Raw genomic sequence first — 20728 nt, forward strand, 5'->3', positions numbered from 1 at the left:
TAATAGCACTTGCAAATTTGTAAATATGTAATGAGAAAGGTTAATATATTTTTTCATCCTTTAAATTTGTTCTTATTTTGGTTTTAGTCCCTCAACTTTCAAACTATAAGTTTTGATCTTTCAATAGGTAATATCGACTAAGTTTTTATTGGATTATAGTTACCAATAAAAATAAACTTGAGAAATTAAGATATATGATTTGAAATTTGAGGAAACAAAACTAAAATAAAGACAAATTTAAAAAATCAAAATTTATAATCCTAATAAAAAAATACTTGCATAATCCTAGAATGCCAACTAATTTGAACTCTGATCACTGAGAGCGCTCCAAGTCAAATATGATTAGATTGACACGTCAATTAAAATTATTTGAGTTGGAACATTTTAATTGGTCTCAAAATTCAGATTAGTTGGCACTAAGTATTTCTCTTTATCCTTATATAGACATATTCAGTGAGAAATAATTTAGATATGCTCTCCTAATCTCTATCTCTAAGTCAACCTAAGCTGTTTTCAAAACTTTGTTGACTTGAAATGAGAATAAATGGAATGTAAGGTTTCATCTCTTTGAATTTAATTAGCCACCTGAGCGAACATAACATTTATCTTTATTTAAATTAATGAATTAATGAAAATTTATATAGAAAATTAAGGGAAAAAATAATTGCTATTTATTACGCACTTCAAACTCAGATTACTTGCAGTATTTCCCTGAAAAAAATTAATTAAATTTCCAAAATTGGATTTGGTGCCTAGTGGGTTGTTGAGCCAAGACCCAAGATGGTCAAAATTTATCCGTTCACTATTTTCAACATTCTCAACCGCCATCTTTACCATTTTAAAATATAAAAAATGCATAAAATTACATTTATCGATGGATAAATTATTTTTTATAGGCGGAAAAAATGAAGGTCACATCATATCACATCACACCCACGCACGCTCACACAATCTGAATTTTTTTTTTTTCTAAAATTTAACTGGGGGCGTGAATTTCATGAAGAAGTCCCACGTGGTTTACTACGATTTTGTTTTTACAGACTGGGGTTAAAATAAAAGAAAAAAGAGGAAAGATGTTGTAATATTTACTGACAGTGACTGGGACTCTGCGCTCTCATTACAGGTAAAATAATAGGCATATTCCTTCCCACTTCTCTTTTTTTCAGGCTTTGGTAAGATAAAGATGGATTGGAGATTTCCACTTTTTCACTTTTTAATTAACTTTTTTTGCACCACTTTTTAAGTTTTCATTTTTTTTCAATACATATACAGCAACGGAATTTTTTTATTTTCACATTTCCTTTTTTTTAAATATTTTTTCAGATGAGTTAATACCTTACAATATTTTGCGATGTAATTTTATGTTTAAATGATTATAAAATATCTGAAGATGTTAAACCTAAAATCGAATCCTTATTTTCATTATAAGTTAAGGCGTATTCAACACTTTATAATATTTTTTTAAGTGTATCTAACATCTCATTATCTCAAAATATTTTGTAGTGCGCTGGTTAAAAAAATAAAATAAAATATTTTGTAATGTATTTAGCTTTTTCAAAGTATTTTTTAGGTATGTTCAGCACCTTGAAACTTTTGTTCTTATTTCGGTGCATGATACACCAAAAAATATTTTTAAGTACTGGACATATATGAAAAAATATTTAGAGATGTTGAATGCACTAAAAAAATATTTCATGGTACTAGAAACATCTAAAAAAATATTTTAAAATATTAAATATAATAAAAAATATTTTAAGGTGACAAATGTATAAAAAAAATACTCAGGAGCAAACGTCAACCTTTTTATTATTCTCTCTCTCTCTTTTTTTGGCTTTTCCTTGGGGCTTGTTTATGCCTGGCACCTGCTCACGGTGTTCTAGATGCCACGAGCGGGGCTTCCAGCCGGCGGCACCGCACCACATCTCCCCCACTCACCCCCTGTCTCATGAAAGAACTCAAAATGATAATTATTTTTATTAAATCTAAAAGCTATTAAAACAAAACGTGGATTTAAATTATTTAACTTGGCCATAATTTTATATGCATATGAATAACTTCAAGTTATGTACGGTTTTATTGCGTGAAACTAAGATCTATCCGTAATACAAGTCACCTAAATACTACTTTGGGTTCTAAATATAAGAGCTAGCTGATTAATATGAGTAGATTAAGAAAATAAATTAAGTCAATTATTTGTAATAAATAGGTATTATTTTTTCTAAAATATTCTTGCTAATCAAGTTTATTAACTAAAATTATCATTATTATAACTATTTTAGAAAAAAAATGAATAAATATAAAAGACAAGATAGATTAAGATCTCATATTTAAGATCAAAATAAAAATTAATCGAGATCTTATATTAACAACAGGTAATAGTTATTAATTTCCATGACAAAAAAGATAATGACAGTATTTTCCATTGAGAAAGATGAGAGAGACTTGAATAATAGTAAAGTTAAAATATTATTTCAATTTAAAACTGACTTAGTGAGGTAGCCGGTGTTTACTGATTTCGCTGAGATGGTTAAAAATGAGCAAGAGAAAATTAAAAAAAAAATTGTCCATTACTCCGATGGGCACTCCGGCCCTTTCTGCACAGTTTCAAGATATCAACCTCCGACCTAATTTCCACATCCCATCAAATAAATAAATCCATTACACAGTTGTTGAGCTATTAAGTATGATTTTTCACTTAGAAAAGTGAATTGAAAACCGAGTGAAACTGACATTTTGGGAACCGAGAAAAAAGTTTTATGCCTTTTTTTTTTCCCTGTTCGTGAAGGATTTAAAAAAAAAAAATCGAAATTGTCACAATTTGTACATAAAATCCTTACCTTTCTACAATGTATTTTATTACATGGATCATATAGTTGGCTTCTTACGAAACATCTCCCTACATCCTTTAAACATCAGGAAAACAAAATTGACAAAAATAAAATGAAATTAAAAAAAAAAAAGGAGAGAGACATTTATCTGAATTTCTCTCATTATATGCTTTTGCTTAAGGATTAGGGAGAGGGCAAAAAAAAAAAAAGGTACGACGTCCAAAATTTTACTTCGAAGGTTTCTCTTTGAGGAGAGAGGCTAATCCGGGGACGACCTTGGTTCCTTTCTCAATACTCTTCGGTTTGATCGCCGGCAGCTGCCACGACGGTGACTCCGTGATGACTACCGCCGGCTTGGTGGTCTCGTCGCCAGGATCAGCCTCCGGCTCCGGATCCGGCAGAGAATTTTTCTCGCCGAATATCAACTCCAACTCGCCACAAACATCCTCCGTCGTCGCGGAGTCATCGTCGCCGTCGCCGTAGCCGATCACGTCCCCCTTTTTCGAGGTCTGCGATTCCGAAACGACGTCAGATGGGACGGAGGAGGACGATGGGGGTTGCTTGGTCCTAGTACAGGGGGAAGACAGCCACTTGGCTCGCATATACTCCGCCTTCCTCCACGGCGGAAAGTGCATCCCTTTCTTCTTAAGACTCTGCTTCGCTGCCTCTGATACGATCGATATGATCTGACTAAGGCGATCTGATTTTCCGACGAAAATGTGAGGCAGTAATTGAAGGATGCTTTTGTAAGCACCCGTCGATCGAGCTATCTCGAACTCTGATCGGAAATCGATGTCTATCAACAATCTCTCAGATTCAACGATGACATCGATATACTCGTATTCACCTGAAAATCAATCAAAGCGGAAATTTCTATTTCTTAATTTCTGTTTCCAATTGAAATTTCTAAATAAATCTCAGAAAAATTTGAGGAAGGAAAGGGTACCAGCAGGGCAAGATGGGGTTTTGTCCCATTTGGATTTACAGATGGAACAATCGTAGCCAAGCAAAGAAAGGCCTTCGGTAACGATCTTTCTCAAATCATCTTTACGTTTATGGACCTTGTTGTTCTCAACGATCTTCGCAGTGTCAGCTAACAGATTCCTCTCGGCAACACTAGCGCATAAAATCAAACCCTGGAAAAAAGAGAAAAGAAAAAGCAAAAGGAAAAATTAATTTCAGCTTTACTTAATTTTCTTTGCTTGGTTGCTAGGAAAATGACAGAAAATCTGAATTCACGAAAATTTCGGTACTATCTAGGCTCTAGATTCTGCGATTTCATCTCAAAACCGTAAGGGAAACGCAGGATGGGTCAGCGACATTTACCTTCACCACGTCGGCGGCCTCACTGAATGATCCGCCGGTGCTTGATTCGCCGAAAGTACCGAACAAGTCGAATTCCTCGTCGGAACTGTCATTACTGTTCCCGTTGAAACAATTGCAGCGATTGCGGCCGCATTTCTGTGCAGGTGGCTGTTTCTCGTTACTTTCCTCCATGAAATTCTGCACCATTTTAGCCAAGCAAAGTGAGCTGGGCTCGAACTCCGAGCCTCCTCCTCCATCTTTCTGATTCTGAGCGTCACCGCCGATGGATTTCTCCGCCGAGGAAGTCTTCAAAACGCTTGGAGACTGCCGATCGAACACGAACAGCCTCCTGAGCCGCGACTTCAACACTGGTTTCGCTGCATCGTTTCTTACAGCTGCATCCTTCAATTTCTGGGAATCGACAGGAACATCAATTGGCTGTATTTTCATCGGAGGCATGGCTGAGAAAATTTTGAAGAAGATGATCTGAAAACCCGGGTCCTTTCTACCTCTCTTTTTCACAGACTCGTAATTACACTAAACTGTACCACTCTGCGTCAGCTCTGCTCCATTTTCAGAGCTCAATGAACTTCACTTGCTCATAAAAAGGTCAAGTATTAAAGCGACAAAGCCAGACACAGATTCTGAAAATGTACATCGAAATTGAAAGACTCCTCTCTTTTTCCAGCGAAGAAGAACCAGAACGAGCTAGAATACTAAGCAAATCCAAGCAGTAACCCAGTCAACAAACATTCATCACCTACAACTCTGGTCAGCTAAAAAACAACCACTCACAGAATCAACTCGCCTTTTAACCGATCAACCAACAGAAAACCCAAAAAAAAAAAAAACTGCCAAAATTTATTTACCACCCTACGCGACACCGAGAAACCGATACTTTTCTCAAGACACACAGAAGAAGCGTCGAATAGCTTCTAAAAAAAGCGAGAAAGGAAGGAGATCGCTATTTTAAGGCCAGGGTTTTCGTGAAAAACATGACGGCGATGATCGGAGAGACGAGCATTGTTCATCGATAACAAAGAAAGGTTCGCCGGAATATTCATCTCTCCGGCGAGCTGAAGATCACCGGCAACAGAACACGATGGAGGAAGGTAATTGGGGGAAAAGGCAAACAAGAAAGCTTCTGAGGGACCCCTCTGTTTTTTCGGTGTGGAGCGATTAGGATTAGGTGGTAGTGTGCGTGGGTGGGCTTGCGCTTTTATAGCGGGAGGAGCCTCGTGCTGACTTGGATGGATCCTGCCACGTGTAATACCACGTGGCGTTGATCATTTGGAGAACGCAGGTGGCTAGCGTGACCGCCAATGCACCAAAGCAAACACGCCAGTCTTAGGATCCGTGACGCGTGTCCGAACTGATAATCGTGCGGTTCCAATTGATTCGTACCATTGAAATGACCATGGAGTCCTCAGTACTTGTTTGGAATAACGGGTACATGCCGCTCGTAATCCGGATTATCGAAAAGCGCTCACAATGCATAGTAATTGTGTGAGTGTGTATATGTGCGCATTGCGTGCGTTTGTGTTTTCTAAAATAAAATAATTGCTTTTTACTTTTTAGATTTATAACTCTTGTGATAATTCAAAAATCAATAATAGTAATATTTAAGTCATCAACTGTCCTGTAAAATTTGTGAATTTGCTGTAAAAATGTTTCATTTTATTATCAATGTTTTTAAATTACGAACAACTTAATTATATACATGCATATTATAAAATCTAAAAAAAAATTGTACTATTCATCTAATGACATATTTGACCGAATGAAAAAGAATTACAAAAGAAAAAATAACATAAAAAAAGTTAAAGATTGTAATTTTTCAATTCATACATATGAGACTTCAAAATCTCAAAAGAGGAAATGACATATGATCAGATGTTTTACAAATGTAATTAAATACTTTTTCTGATCTTTAATATAAGATTCTATTTGATTTTTATTTTAGTTTTAAATATAAGACCTTACTCTATTTTATCTCTCATATTTATTTATTTATTTTTGAAATAGTCCTTCTAATAATGATAGTTCTAACCAATAAACTTGATTAGTAAGGATATTTTAGGAAAGATAATACATATTTATTACAAATAACTAACTAGTTTTCTTAATCTACTCGAATTATTAACTAGCTCTTATATTTAGGATCGGATGTAGTAACAAGAATGCCTTTGTATCAAAAAATTTATTAACAAGTTGTGAATCGATAATAACAAGTGTTAAACAGCAAATGGTAAAAATGTACCAGCAATGATAAGTTATTTATTAATAAATTGTGAACTAACAATGACAAGTGTTAAACAACTAGTGATAAGAAATGTACTGATAATAAAAAATTCAATACTTTTTCTTCTTTTTAATTTGATACAAGAGCATTTTAATCATTTGACTAGATTTGTAAAATACCAAATTAGGCATCACTTCCTCTTTTGAAATTTTGAACTTTTAAACGCCTGAATTAGAATATTACAATTTTTAACTTCCTTCTATGTTTTTAAAAAAAACAAAGGGGAAAATAGAGAAAATATTTATTAACATACATGACAAGCCATAATAAACCTATAAAAAAAAACACTCAAATTAATGTGTTTGATAAGCCTTAGGGAACTCTAATTTCAATGACAAAGATAACCTTGCTTACAGTTTAAGACTAATTATTTATTTGTTTTAAAGGCTATTTGTGCCATTTACTTGTTTTTTTAATTCTTTTTTCTTGAACTAGTTTTGACTCCTCATGTTTTGTTACATTTTTTTTTCTCTTCATACCAAACATTTGGTTTCATTTGCATATTTTTTCTTTGCATCTCAATTTATTTTTATTTGCTGTTTAGTTATTAATTTACTTGGATGTTTTTCTTTGCATTTCACTTTATTTTAAGAAAACAATGCACACACCTCTCGTCAGTTTTATTTATAAAGACTTTTTCTCTAAATTTTATGATAAAATAATAGACACTTATTAATAAGACATGCAAATTGGTTTTATTGAATGCCCTTTCTCTTGCACCTTCTAATTCCAGTTCCCTTTTTCTAATTTTCCCTATGCTACAAGTTCACTTCACTTGGTTTCAAGTGTTTTTCAATCCATAGCTCATTTGGATCTTGTTTTGACCAAAATTTATTTTTATTTGTCGTTTAGCGATTGATTCATTTGGATTTCTTTTCTATGCATCTCAATTTTATTTATTATTTAGCATTAATTCACTTGGATTTCTTTTCTTTGCATCTCAATTTAATTTTATTTGTCGCTTAGCGATTGATTTATTTGGATTTCATTTCTCTGCATCTCAATTTAATTTTATTATTTGTTTAGTGATTAATTCATTTGGATTTCATTTCTCTACATCTCAATTTATTTTTATTCATCGCTTTGCAATTAATTCATTTGGATTTCTTTTCTTTGCATTTCAATTTATTTCAAGAATACAATATAAGGATCTTTCCCTCAATTTGATAAAAATTATAAAGACATTCTTTTTAATTTTCATGGTAATACTATCTCTGGTCCTAATTATAAGATATTATTTATAGTCTATAAATAAGGTCTTATAAATAGGACCGGAGTTAGTATACTAGAGACATTCCCTTAATAAAACATCAAAATTGGTTCATTGAATGCCCTTTCCCTTGCCCTCCAATTTGGATAATTATTTTAAAAAATTATATTGAAAACCAAAAAAATAAAAAAAGCTTTTGGTAGGGAGTGGCTATGCTGGCAATGATAAGTGGCGGGTGATAGGTGAAAAAGAAAAAAAATTTCTACAATTTTTCAAAACAAAAGGTATAAAAATACAAATACAAAAACAAAAATATAAAATTATAAAAATTTGTTTTAGGGCTTGTTTGGTTTATTGTTGTGAAAACAATTTATTTTTTTGAAAACAAAAAATCAATAAAACTTGTTTGATAATATGTTTTTAGTTAGTTACTTAAAAAACCAAAAAAAATAGTAATATGTTTTTTAAAAATTAAAAAAGCAAAACAATTTTTTTAGATATTTTCTTGTTTTGAAAAATTGAAGATATATTCTTTTCTTCTCACTCGCAGCCCGTCACATATCATCACTGGCAACGACTGCCGCCAAACATGTTTTTCATTTTTTTCTTATTCTAAAAATTTGTTTTAAAAAAGCAAGTTTATGAACGAAAGCAGAAACAAATAAGCTCTTAGTTTTTAAGTTTTTAAGTTTTTGAAAACATATTACTGTTTTTTTTCCCCTTGATACTTACATGACTAGATCTATAAAGGGGAGTCTCATTCCTTAATTTACAAGTATTAATTGAATGTTAAGTACACAGGTCTTTTAATTGAGGTTACGCAAATAAAATATTTAATTGCAAGTGTAGGGATCCTTTTAAGTAATAAAATGTTAAATAAAGTGTTATTCTAATGAAAATTTGATATAAAAAAAAAACTTGGTTGAGCATTGACAGATAATGAGAGCAAAACAAAGCATAAACCATACACTGCACTACATTTATAGTTGGTGACGATTCCAGAACTAAAAGAACAACTAGTATTATAATATAATTAGAGCTATTTTTAAGTATGATACTACCCTCTCTATATTGTAATTAGCATTATAATTTGTTACTCTACAACTATTGGTTAGCTAATATTATCTTCCAAACTACTTAAAGCTGTTTTGATTAGATTGATCACTGAAGTTTGGAAACGATAAATAAGCAAAATGCATAATTTTCAATCAAAAATCATATATTTTTCTCTTCTACCCACAAATACTCATTTTCTAATAATTAATCAATAATCAAACTGACCAATTAAAACACAATTCATACAAATAAAATAAGGAAAATGTGCCCAAACAACATGCATGAGTCCTTTTTTGGCCGAAACATGCGTGAGTCCTTTGAATTCACCAAAATGCATTTGTTCAATTATAAATTAATGGATAAAATTAAATATTTGATGACACCATTGCGGAAAATAATAGATAACAATTATGATTACTAATTCTATTATTTTTATTATAACATTTTTTAATATTTTGGCATGCTTGAAATAGACAGGAGAAATGCAATTTTCTCCCTGTTTTTTTTAGTTAAACCAATTTTTTCATTTGTAGGTATTATTGATTTATAAGACATTATTTTGTTCTCTTATTTCTTCTTTCTCATTTTATTTTTAGATCATTTTAATGAAAATTAGAATACTTATTTCATTCGCATTCGCAATATTTAAGTCACAAGAGATTTTCGGTTTTGTGAACTTAAAATGCTTTAATTTTCAGAATAAATTAAAGCTTTCAAAAAATATTTAAATTGCGACCAAAAAGCACAGTAGTCGAGCCAAATGCCTCTCTCGGATTAAAAAGGGGGAGAGGGGTCAAGTACCTCCATTCCAAAATACCAAAAAATGTTTATAAGTTATAGTATAATTAAAATGTTAATTAAAACAGATGACATTTACACATAATTGAAAAAGAGTTACATTGTTTCATTAAATGTCACGAACTCACGATGTGTTTTTTATTTGAAAAAATAAAAAAAAATACCTCTTAAATTTTAAAATTCTAGATTAAAAATTATTATAAAAATATGTTGTCATTTGTTTTTTAAGTATAGTTAATTGCTATTAAAGCATAGTAAATAAGACTGATTTAGAATTTTGAATTTCAAGAATTTTTTTTGGAATTCGCCCTTTTTACTTTAAATATTTGTTTTATGATTTAAGCAAAAGTCTCATATTTATTTGTTTCGAGAAGCTGTACAATAACGACTCTAAACAAGTATTGAGCATAAAGAGTATATATTCAACTGATTCTTCCACCTAAAAGACACGTTTTAATTACTTTTTATTATGTTTTACACGTAATTAAATTAAGCATAAAGAGTATATACTTAAACATCATTCCAAGTTTAAGTACATTTACTTCAGAAGGTGACCAAGAATCATACAATTTGGGTAGGTTCAATGTAATACAGCTTTCAATCTAATCTCACGAAAAATATTTCAATCATATGTTTTCACTTGCTGCCATGTCACGTCATTTGTCATTTGTAATACGAACTAACATAATATTGATTTAAATTATGAATCGGGGTGGATCAGTTTTATTCAACACAAAAGTTAAAAATTATATATTTACATTTGTGTTTATTTATAAATATTTTTATATAAGTCGAGACAAATCTCTTGTCATATGCTTACCTATAAATTGACATTTAAAAACTACTTTTAAAGATCTCAATTATTACTCCAAACAAGTGAAAATATCAAGGGAAAAAAAAAAAACCGGACTGGACCGGCCGGTTCAACCGGAAAACCGGTGAACCGATCTGCAGTCCGGTCTGGTTTGGATAGTGAACCGGCGGTTTAATGAACCGATAAAAAACTGGTTTAACCGGAAAAAAACCGGTATTAAACTGGGTAACCCGGTTCAGTGGTTACCCGGTTTTTTTTTTGCTTGCCAGAATCCCAAAAAGGCACCATTTTTTTTAAAAAAAAAAAGCGCTTCTTCTCTTTTCCTTCGGTCGAGTAACTCGAATTCCCTCATTTCCCTTCCCTCTCCTTTGCGCAACGCCGGCTCTTCCCTCCCTCAAGCCCAAGCCAAAATCGCCTCCTCCAAGATCCCTACTCCCTGGCGTCGTTGGCTGCAGAGGTCCTTGTTCAGCCTTCCCCAACATTGCGGTCGCCTTCGCCTTTGCCTCGTCTTGCTTCAGCTTCACCACTCGCATTCGCAGAAGGCAGAACCGCAGAACCAAAAGTCAAGTCGCAGCCTCCACCTCCCAGTCGCATCCCATGTCTGAGGCTCTAAGCTCGCAAGTCTCCCTCGCTCACCACCTCCTGCTTGGCCTTCACTAGTAGCATTCACAGAAGGCAGAATCGAAACTCCAAAGTCACAGGTCTCCCTCAAATCCCGATCAGCGTTGTCCCTTCAGTGCATTGAGTTGTGGGTAAGCTCGAAAATTTTTCCTTTCAGCTAGGTTGTGTTTTAGGATTAAAGAAAGAGCGCCTTCGTTTCTTCTTTCTCTCTGGCTGTCGAAAGGTTTGGGAAGGGAGAAAATAAAAATTTTCCATTTGATTTCTGAACATTTGAAGTAGGAGAAGAAAGTAGTTGATGATTTTTTTTTTTTTGCTGAAATAATATAGATTTTGTTTCTTTTGGAGATTAGATGAAATTGATTCTGGATATGTAAAGTATAAACACTCTTAGCTTAAAACCGAATAATATACAAATTTTTCTGTTTCAACTTTCAAATATTGATTAGTACTCTTCTGGTCAAGAAAAATGTATTGATTAATAATCAATATGATATTTTTAATATTATGAATTAAATTATATTATTTTAATATGACCGGTCTGACCACGGTCTGACCAGTAACCCTTGACCCACTGTCTTGACCGGTTTAATCTCCGGTCCGGTTTTTTGTTCCTTGGAAAATATCATATTAAAAGCTTTTTCTATTCACCTAAATTATTTAAATGGGAAATTTGGTCAAAATTCTGAATAAAAAAATTAACTGTGCAAAAATATCTAAAAATTTAGATATTTGAGCATGTCTTTTATTTTGAATATAGTTACGAATAAGTCACACATAACTGAAGAAAAATTCTACCTGTTGTTTTTTTTGTCAGCTACACTTGCTGAAGATAGATCGTATATAAATCCATAAACAATTTACAGTTTGTTGCCATATTTATTTTCTTATTAGGGACTTTTCACTATTTTTTTCTATTTAAACTTAACTCGATAGTATTATTAGATATCAGATAATTAAATAAAAAAACTTGAAATGATATGGCATACTAATATACTACAGGTTAAAGCTAATGAAAAATAAATAACTGCATAAAATGGTATACCAAAACTCATAAACTTGGGGTTAATGGACAGAGGAGAATATCAGAGTAACTCACTTTGATTGGCCATTCATGTTTCATGGCTTTATTCATATTCACCATTGAATTATTGAAATAACACATAATCTAATTGGTTGATGGTGATTGATCGATGTTCTGGTCTAGATTACAATAAAATTAATAAAGAAATTACAAAAAAGTTTGTGATAAAACCAACCATTCAATATATTAGTATTCGTTTAGGTGAAATAATTTTTTTGAGGTGGTTAAATTATATAGTACTATTAAATATATCAATCACCCAAAACCGAACATGTGGGATGGGATAATTTTAATTTATTTAGAGCCATGCTTATGTTCTAGATTGATGTTGAAATTCTGTACAGATAAGTGACTTTAATAATAAATATTATATAGTATAATTAATATATTGTTTTATATTATAATAACCCCTGAGATTATTCATGAGTGAAGAGCTACATATATGATGACAATGGTGAAATGGCACCCTGTTTTATATAATACATGAAAGGGACCAAAAGTAATAAAAAAATCGTGGTTAAGGAATTTGAATTACATATTAATATCAAATAAAAAATGAAAACAAATAAAGACTAAGTCAGATCATCCAATCGTGATATTTTAATTATTTTAATTTCAGTTGTTTTGGTGGATGAGGACTTACTTCCGTGAATTGTTTGTGATGAGTTTTTCTTTTGGCAACAGTAGGTAGAGAATCTGGTTCAAATCGTGTCCGAAAACATTATTCTTAAGAGTTATTATGTTTAGTCTTTAATATAAGAACTATATAACTAATTTAAAAATATTAAGAAAGTTAAATTAGTTACTTATAATAAAGATATATTAACTTCCACACATTTGAATGCAGCAATTCCTGATCACTAAACTTAGCAAAAGAGCAGAGGATGAGGAGAAAAAAATAATCAAAAGCTCAAGAGCAATGTGCTGAAAGATATAATAATTTTATTTCATTTATTTTTAATGAGGTTTGGTTTTAATTTTTATCTTTTTTCTGCCGTTTTCCGTTGTTTATATAAGAAAAGTTAGAGTGGCTCATATTGAAGAGAAAATGTAAAAAATCACTCAAGATAGTTTATTCATGTTTAAAGATCTTTGACTGTGCTCATGAAGAGGGTGACCAAATGACATGAAGTTCTATGAAATATTCAATAAAATTAATGAACAAGTTTTTTTAATTAATGGCTTATCCAAAAACAATTTGATAGTTGACAGAGCTTAATAATATTACGCGATTTATATAATCGACCTCATCTAGTGAGATATTAACTTTGTTGATGTGTGGTGTTAACATTGGTAAGTAGGCTAATGTGGATTACTGATCAAGATTGATGTAGCCTATATGCAAATTAACTGAAACTCATTAAAAGTATAAAAACCAGTTTTTAAAAAAAATGCAGCTTACACGCATAAAAGAGAATAAAGAAATCAATTTTAACTCGCAAAAATGATATTGATTTTGAGTGAAGAAATCGATTTTCAATAGTGAAATCCTTTCCACATTCAGAATTTCAAATGTTAGAATTTAATTTTTATTGTTGAAAATTTATTTTGTTAGTCAAAATGGGTTTTGTAAGTTGCATCAATCCTATTTAGCAGCCTATGTTAGCCTATTTAACGAGGTTAACACCACATTCACAAAGTTAACATTACTAAACTCAAATTCAAATTCTTATAAAACTAGAAGGATCAACATTTTGGATGAAATAAAATATAAGAACGGAAAACAACTAAACAACATAAAAAAAAAAACTATAATCAGAACTCCTAAAATGAGTTTAACCCTAATTTTTTCTTGAAAAGAATACAACTCTTCTCTTCCCTATTAGATCACAATTAGATAATTACAGAATCATTATATTCTAATGAGTATTGATGTGTTGATTAGACTGTCCATGCTTAAAATTAATGAAATCTAAAATATCCGACTCTGCTTATTTACTTGGTCCCAATCCTCTGCGCATGTTCCGTATGTCTAAAAAAACTGGGAAGCCTGAGAGATGGAAACGATGAGATGATTTGCCTTTTACTAAAGGTTCAAAAAAGTTAAAACTAAAGTTAATAATAATAACAACAACAACAATAATAATAACAATAAAGGTTAATTTATCTTTATTTTAGTTTTGGTTCTTGAAGTTTTAAATGATAGGTTTTGATTTCTTAAAGAACAAAATGATTCAAGTATTTATTAAATTATAGGGACTAATTTTTTAAAAAAACATAAGAAACTAAAATCAAAATAAAAACAAATTTAAAAAAATGATATTAATCATAACAATAATAATAATAAAACAAGAAAAAGGATGTTTTTTTTGACCAGCAAGAAAAAAGAATTGAATGAATTGAAAAGTCTTGAATTGTACGCATGTCTGTCTGTTCAGAGAGGTGCCCCACCAATGCTCCAAATATTGATGTTCGTGCCAGACAATCTTCAATAATATCAATAATCATCATATTAAACCCAATTTTGCAATCTATAATAATCATATATAAGTATTTTTTTTTACTTATGAAGATTGAGTTCATAATTAATTGTCTCATGTTTTGTGATGATTCAAATTGACTTGAGATTTCGGAGTAGGATGATTAAACGAGGAATTCTTTGGTGTTTACACATGTAAAACGAATTAAATAATTATAATTTTGATTCTTAAGCTGAGCGACATATCTTATTATCTAAGTATTAAGAAAAGTATTAAATGAACTTAATGTCTCGTTATTTGATTTTCATCTCATTTCTTCCTTGTTAATTTCTTATTTTTTAAAACAATTTCTCACTTAAGATGTGTATATATATTTTTTTTACCGCCTTTCACCGAATTAAAAAAAATTCACACATCTAACACATTTACAAAGTTGGGGAAAAAATTTAAAAAAAAAAACTTATGAAAAGTTAAGTACACAATATTGTATTTAAATAAAATTTAAGGAGGTATTTAGGGTTAGATGGGCCAAATAGCCCTAACAATTAAGATGTAGACATCGAAGGCGTATTATTTAGATTCTATTAACCCCAAAAAAAACAAAAAAGGCAGATTGTATCTAGAACTCTTACCATGAAGGTTATTAAAAAAAAATTCTCATCATGAATAAAACATATTTCTGTACTTAATAAGATTATCATATTAATTACTTTCCTTGAATTTAGAGTCATGAGTTGAGCTAAATGAGCTATTCTTTAACATGGTATTAGAAATCACTTATAAGCATGTTTCACGTAAATTGAGATAGAAATTTTTTCACATATTTATCTTGTATTTCATAAATTATGATTTAAAAGCTATTTATAAACTATCTTAAGCGAGTTCTAAGTTGGCTCGTTTAATCAGTAAACATATGTTTCATTTTTCACCCTTTCTTTGTGTCTGTATATATGTTTTACATGATTTTTATAATGAATATTAATATCAATTCTAGTTCTATTTTAAGTAGTATTGCAAATGATTGGTTTGAGTTAAAAAACTAATATCTCAAAAATCCAAATTCTATAGATACAATTAATCTTGAGAAATCTACTCCTATTTTCAACACACACACACAGAGTTTAAGCTCCAAGCATTCAACTTTCTTTCAATTCATCTTTTTGTTTTAGAAAAGGGAAAGCAAAAATCATACAACAATATCTTTTCACAATCAACTAAAACCCACACTTTAATTTGTGAAAAGTGGTTCAATTGATTAAATATTAGTTTATAAGACTGAGTCAATTTTCCATCATGAACAAAAAAAAAAAAAAAGACTTCCTGTTGCCTTTTATTTCCAGCTAATTATTATAGAAGATATCATTTCACTGTTTCTTTGTATATTGTCACGTAGACAAGAATTGCTAACTCCATGTTTAAAACTATAAGAATAATTAAGAAGTAAAAATACTCTATCACCCTAATATTTGCAGTCAGTGCAATTATTTTAGCATATATGTTTTTCTTTTCTTTTTAGCACTTTAAATATCAAAATTTATTTTCGTGTATTAATTATTGAATTGCTTCTCTCAACATGTACCCACATGTTGTTAATTACTCAAAATAGGAATAAATTATTTTCCTAGTAAATGATTCAATATGCGAGGCAAACAAGTGTATTTTATTCCCTATTAATTATACGTATTAAATGGGAATTTTCATAAAAAGAATCAGTTTTTAATACAGAAAATTAAAAAGTATTGTAGAACAATCAAACTACATTTATTACAAAAGACTTGCTTAGCTAATTTTCTTTGATCTACGTGAATTATTTATTTAGTCCATACATTTATAATTAACGGAAGTCACTTTTTTAAAAATTCTACTTTGTTGTTTGATGAAAAAAGTAATAATCTAAAAATCAATTTTTTAAAAAAACAATGTTTTTATTCTAAAATTTGATAAATAAAAGTAATTAATAACATCGATTTCTTATAGGAGACCATCAAAATCGGTTCAGGAAAGATGTACACAGAAAAGTACATCAAGAAATTAAGAGCCTCTTGTTTGTGCCAAGCTGGTTGAGCATTATGGTTGTGAATAATAATAATTAACCTATGAAATGTCATTATTATTATTATTATTATTCATGAGAGCCTATAATTTTTATACTTTGTCTTGGGAAAGCAAAACAAAATCACTTAACAAAAGCCATAACTTTTCTCAAAACACTGAATTGTAAACTTGTATAGCTGTATGCATTTAGAAAATTGTTTTAATATTATTATTTACAAAATACAAATATTTTCATTTTTGTTGTTCTTTTATGTATGATTAAGTGCCAAAAAGCCACAGGGTTTGCAATCAGTGAGACATAATCATGGCCAATGGATTTGGTTAATGTCACTAAACACTCTTGGGGTTTATTTTTTCAATGTTTGAGCTTTACCATTGATGGCACTTTAATGAACTTCTTTTGATGATGTCTCTAATGAAATTATTAGAATTATTTTTTTATTTGCTTTTGAAAAATTAAAAAGAAAAATGCCCATCATTCTCACTTTAAATCTTTTGGGAACATGGGCTAGTTGTTAGCTTTTAAATATTCAAATGCTATAATTTTATTAGGGGTTTTGCTTTTTGTGTGGCTTGGAAAAAGTTTCAATCTTTGAGTAGTTTAAGAAATTCATTTAAGGGGACCTACCTCCAAAATTTGCAAATATTAATTGTATCTTTAATTTTTTTTAACCCCTCTAAGCACTGAAATCTTATTCCAATAAAGTCATCTTGAAGGACAATCACTTTCTTTTCATCAAATTTGCCATATCTAATTACCAGATTAAGAGGAGAAACAGGACAAAGTTTGCAGCTAATTTCTAGCTATCAAGGATCATGACATATCCATTTCAATATGATTAATCATGAATATTAATTTCTATTATCAAAATTAGTTGAATCAAATGAAATGGATTTAATATTTTTTCTATATAATCTCGACTTTTTTTGGAAAAAATTTCAAAAAAAATATCTCTTAAATTTCATAATTTCAAACTAGTAATTACTATAAAAATATGTTTTCATTTGTTTTTTTAAGTATATTTAATTGCTATTAAATGATTATAAATAAGACTAATTTAAAATTTTAAAATTCAAAAAAAATTTAGGATTTCTTTTTGTTTTTTTTTTTTTTACACTGAAAGAAGTATAATCTCGAATTTGAGTCTCGTATAAATAAAAAATAAACTTAAAGTGCTTTTTTTTATTTATAGTTCAATATAGCTTGAATATGAATCGTTTGATGCTGATAAAGAAAAAATGGGGAAAAGTCTTTTATTAGACATTTTATTGGTGAGCAGGATCTAATAAACTTTTATACATATAAAGTATTGGCGCCTTGCAAATTTTATACACGTACTTTGATTTAGGTTCACCTCACCAATAAAATGTTCAATAGGAGACTCTTCCTCAGTTTTTCCTAACAAAAATGCATACTACTTCTCAATAAAAAAGTCAAGAAGTTCAATTATTTTCAGTAAGATTTTTTATTCAAAAAATATTTTTTTACATATTAACACCATATTGGATAAAATTGTGCTCTTATTTCCTGAACAAATAAAATAAATTATCACCGGAAAACAATAGAATGAATTATAACACTCGTGCTGCTATAAATTTGGACAATTTAACTTTAATATGAATAGTCCTTTTTTTTTTTTAATAAAATAAGTTTAATTTTTAAATTTTTTTTTAGCTAGGCATGGGAATGCTCATATTTTTTTATGGAAAAACCATATTGAAGGTACCTATACTTTCTCTCAATTTTTAATTTGATACCTATGTGTTTTTTTTCCTTTAATTAAATATTTAATTTTATCTTTTTAGCAACATTAGCTCTTATAACTTTGTTCTATTGATATTTTTAGTCTCTACATAAGGATTAATGATGTTAATAGAGGAAAAATAAAGATTTGGTTAAGAACAAAAAGCACATAGGTACCAAATTGAAAATTGAAAAAAAAAGTATAGGTACCTCTAATATAGTTTTCTCTTTTTTTATTGAAGGCAATTCTATTTGAACACTATTAAGCATTAAATGTTGGTAACTTTTTTTAGGGGATTCAAACTTTGATTTGTTATATTGTAATTTATAAGAGACTAGCTCCTTTTGTTAGATTTAATCTTCGTTAATAATTTGTAACTATTCTTTATTTCAAAATAGTAACTAACTATTATATCCTCGTTCCATTTTTTAATACAAGAGCTAATTTATAGTTTAATTTGATGATAAATATAAAACTTCAATCTAATATGTCCATCGTATCTATTATTTCTTTCTAAATGTCTAATTTTTAAACTAATATATAATCTGTACGAAATATATTGAAAATAATTTATAAATAGGATATATTAAAAGCCGGTAAAAATATATAATTTGAATAGCCTTAGCTTTATGATAACATAAATAATGCTTTTTTGCTTGTAGCTGACGTGTCAATCTTAATTAACTTCAAATGGGATTTATGATTGAGGATTAATTTAGGATGTAGGTTACTTAACATGATATGTTCCGGAGAGAATCTTTAATTTTATTTATTTTAATTTATAATCCTTGATTGCTTTTACATTGGATATCCTTTTGTCTGTAATCCACACGGGCGCGCACCCACAGGATTACACACAATGCATTTGGCTTTATGACAAGTTTATAACATAAATATATATTGTCTGAGCTTAATCTCAGGCATAGATTTGGTGAGTTGACTTTGACATATATCTGTAAATAAATGTGTGTTAGGAGTAGTTTTTATAAAATATTTTTTTTATTTATTTTTGTTGAATTTTTTTGATAAATTTTTTTAATATATACAATCAATAAGAATAATTTAAAAAGAATATAAATTTAAAAAATAAAATAAATTAATATCTTATATTTAATATCAAAACAAACTACTTTGTTAGTTTTTCTATTTAAAACCGGAGGAAGTAGCTAAATAGCTGATTTACTACCTCCAGTCCTTAATATAAGACCCCGTTTGACTTTTTGTTTGGTCCTAATTATAAGACCCCAATCCATTTTTTCTCTCATATTTATGCATTTTTTTCCAAGATAGTCCTTCTAATAATGATAGTTCTAACCAATACACTTAATTAGCAAGGATATTTTAGGAATAACAACACTTATTTATTACAAATAACTAACTTAACTTACTTCCTTAATCTCATCAAATAAGTCAACTGGGTCTTATAATTAGGACCGGAGGTAGTATTTGGCAAGTTAACCAATTTAGGGTAATGTAAGTATCACTATTTCCTCTGTTCACACACCAAACTTTAGCCAAAAGAACCTTTATCCTTTGTAGTTTGTATTATGAGAGAAAATAGTATATTCTGTCAACTGGGGAATATTCGTATTTTAAACGATGGTAATACTCAAATATTCTACTTCAACGGAAATGGCAATTTTAAAAATATTGCACACTAAATGATTAATATACCATTTTGTAATTTCCAAATAATTTCATCCTCCAAAAAGCTTGGGCAAATAGATTTTCGTAGAATCTGCCTAATTTTTAAATGAGTTTGTGCATATTTTTATAATTTAAATATTTTAACAAAAAATAAGATAGATTGGTTTTTAAATAATTTTTTATAGAATTTAATTTTAATTGGAATTTTAAATTAATTAATTAATTAACAAACAAGTTTTAAATATTGAAGATGTAGAGGGTCTTTGTCCATAAAGGGCATAGCTAATAAAGGGGAAGCAGCTGGCCTATAAATAAAGAAAGTGGGCCATTTGGATATATTTTGTTGCAGATGAGATGTCAAATCGTTCTCCAGTTATCAACAGGGATTGATCCAAGTAGTAAGCAGCTTGGTACCGCTTAAGCAAGGTCTCGAGTTTGAGCCTCAGCGTATACAGAAATTTCTGTTGGAAGTCTCACCCACCATAGCCAGATGTGCGACGCGGGTTGGATCAAGATGTAGCCGGAGCAAAACTCTAGTGAATTAGGTAGGCAACAAAAAAAAAATCATTCTCAGTTGCTTTTAATTTTAGGCCACAAATTGGTTAAAAAATAACTAAAGTATATCTTATTAGTATGAAAATTTTAAAAATCGGATAATATATATTTTGTTCTAAAAGTCAATGGTTGAAACAATGATCAAACGAGTTATAATTAAATTATTATATTCTTTATATATAATAATTATTTTAAAGAGCACAAAAAATATTAACAATTGTGATTTTTAAATAACACATAAAATTATGATCTTTGATCCCCTATTATTATTTTCCATATATACTTGGAAGA

At 29.7% G+C, this 20728-nt stretch overlaps 1 protein-coding gene across 1 annotated transcript; it reads right to left on the reverse strand.

Moving 5' to 3' along the window:
* Nucleotides 1–2808: 2808 nt before the first annotated feature.
* LOC114740203 (uncharacterized) lies at nucleotides 2809–5309 on the reverse strand. The gene is made up of 3 exons (XM_028928321.1): nucleotides 4155–5309; nucleotides 3775–3964; nucleotides 2809–3675 (listed from the first exon to the last, which is right to left on the reverse strand). Exons 1-3 carry the CDS (start codon nucleotides 4590–4592, stop codon nucleotides 3056–3058), a joined length of 1248 nt encoding a protein of 415 aa, XP_028784154.1. The 5' UTR covers nucleotides 4593–5309; the 3' UTR covers nucleotides 2809–3055.
* Nucleotides 5310–20728: the final 15419 nt, after the last annotated feature.

This window comes from Neltuma alba, unplaced genomic scaffold (assembly GCF_004799145.2).
Source record: "Neltuma alba isolate B1F8T4 unplaced genomic scaffold, ASM479914v2 tig00003082_pilon, whole genome shotgun sequence".
NCBI classification, from domain to species: Eukaryota; Viridiplantae; Streptophyta; class Magnoliopsida; order Fabales; family Fabaceae; genus Neltuma; species Neltuma alba.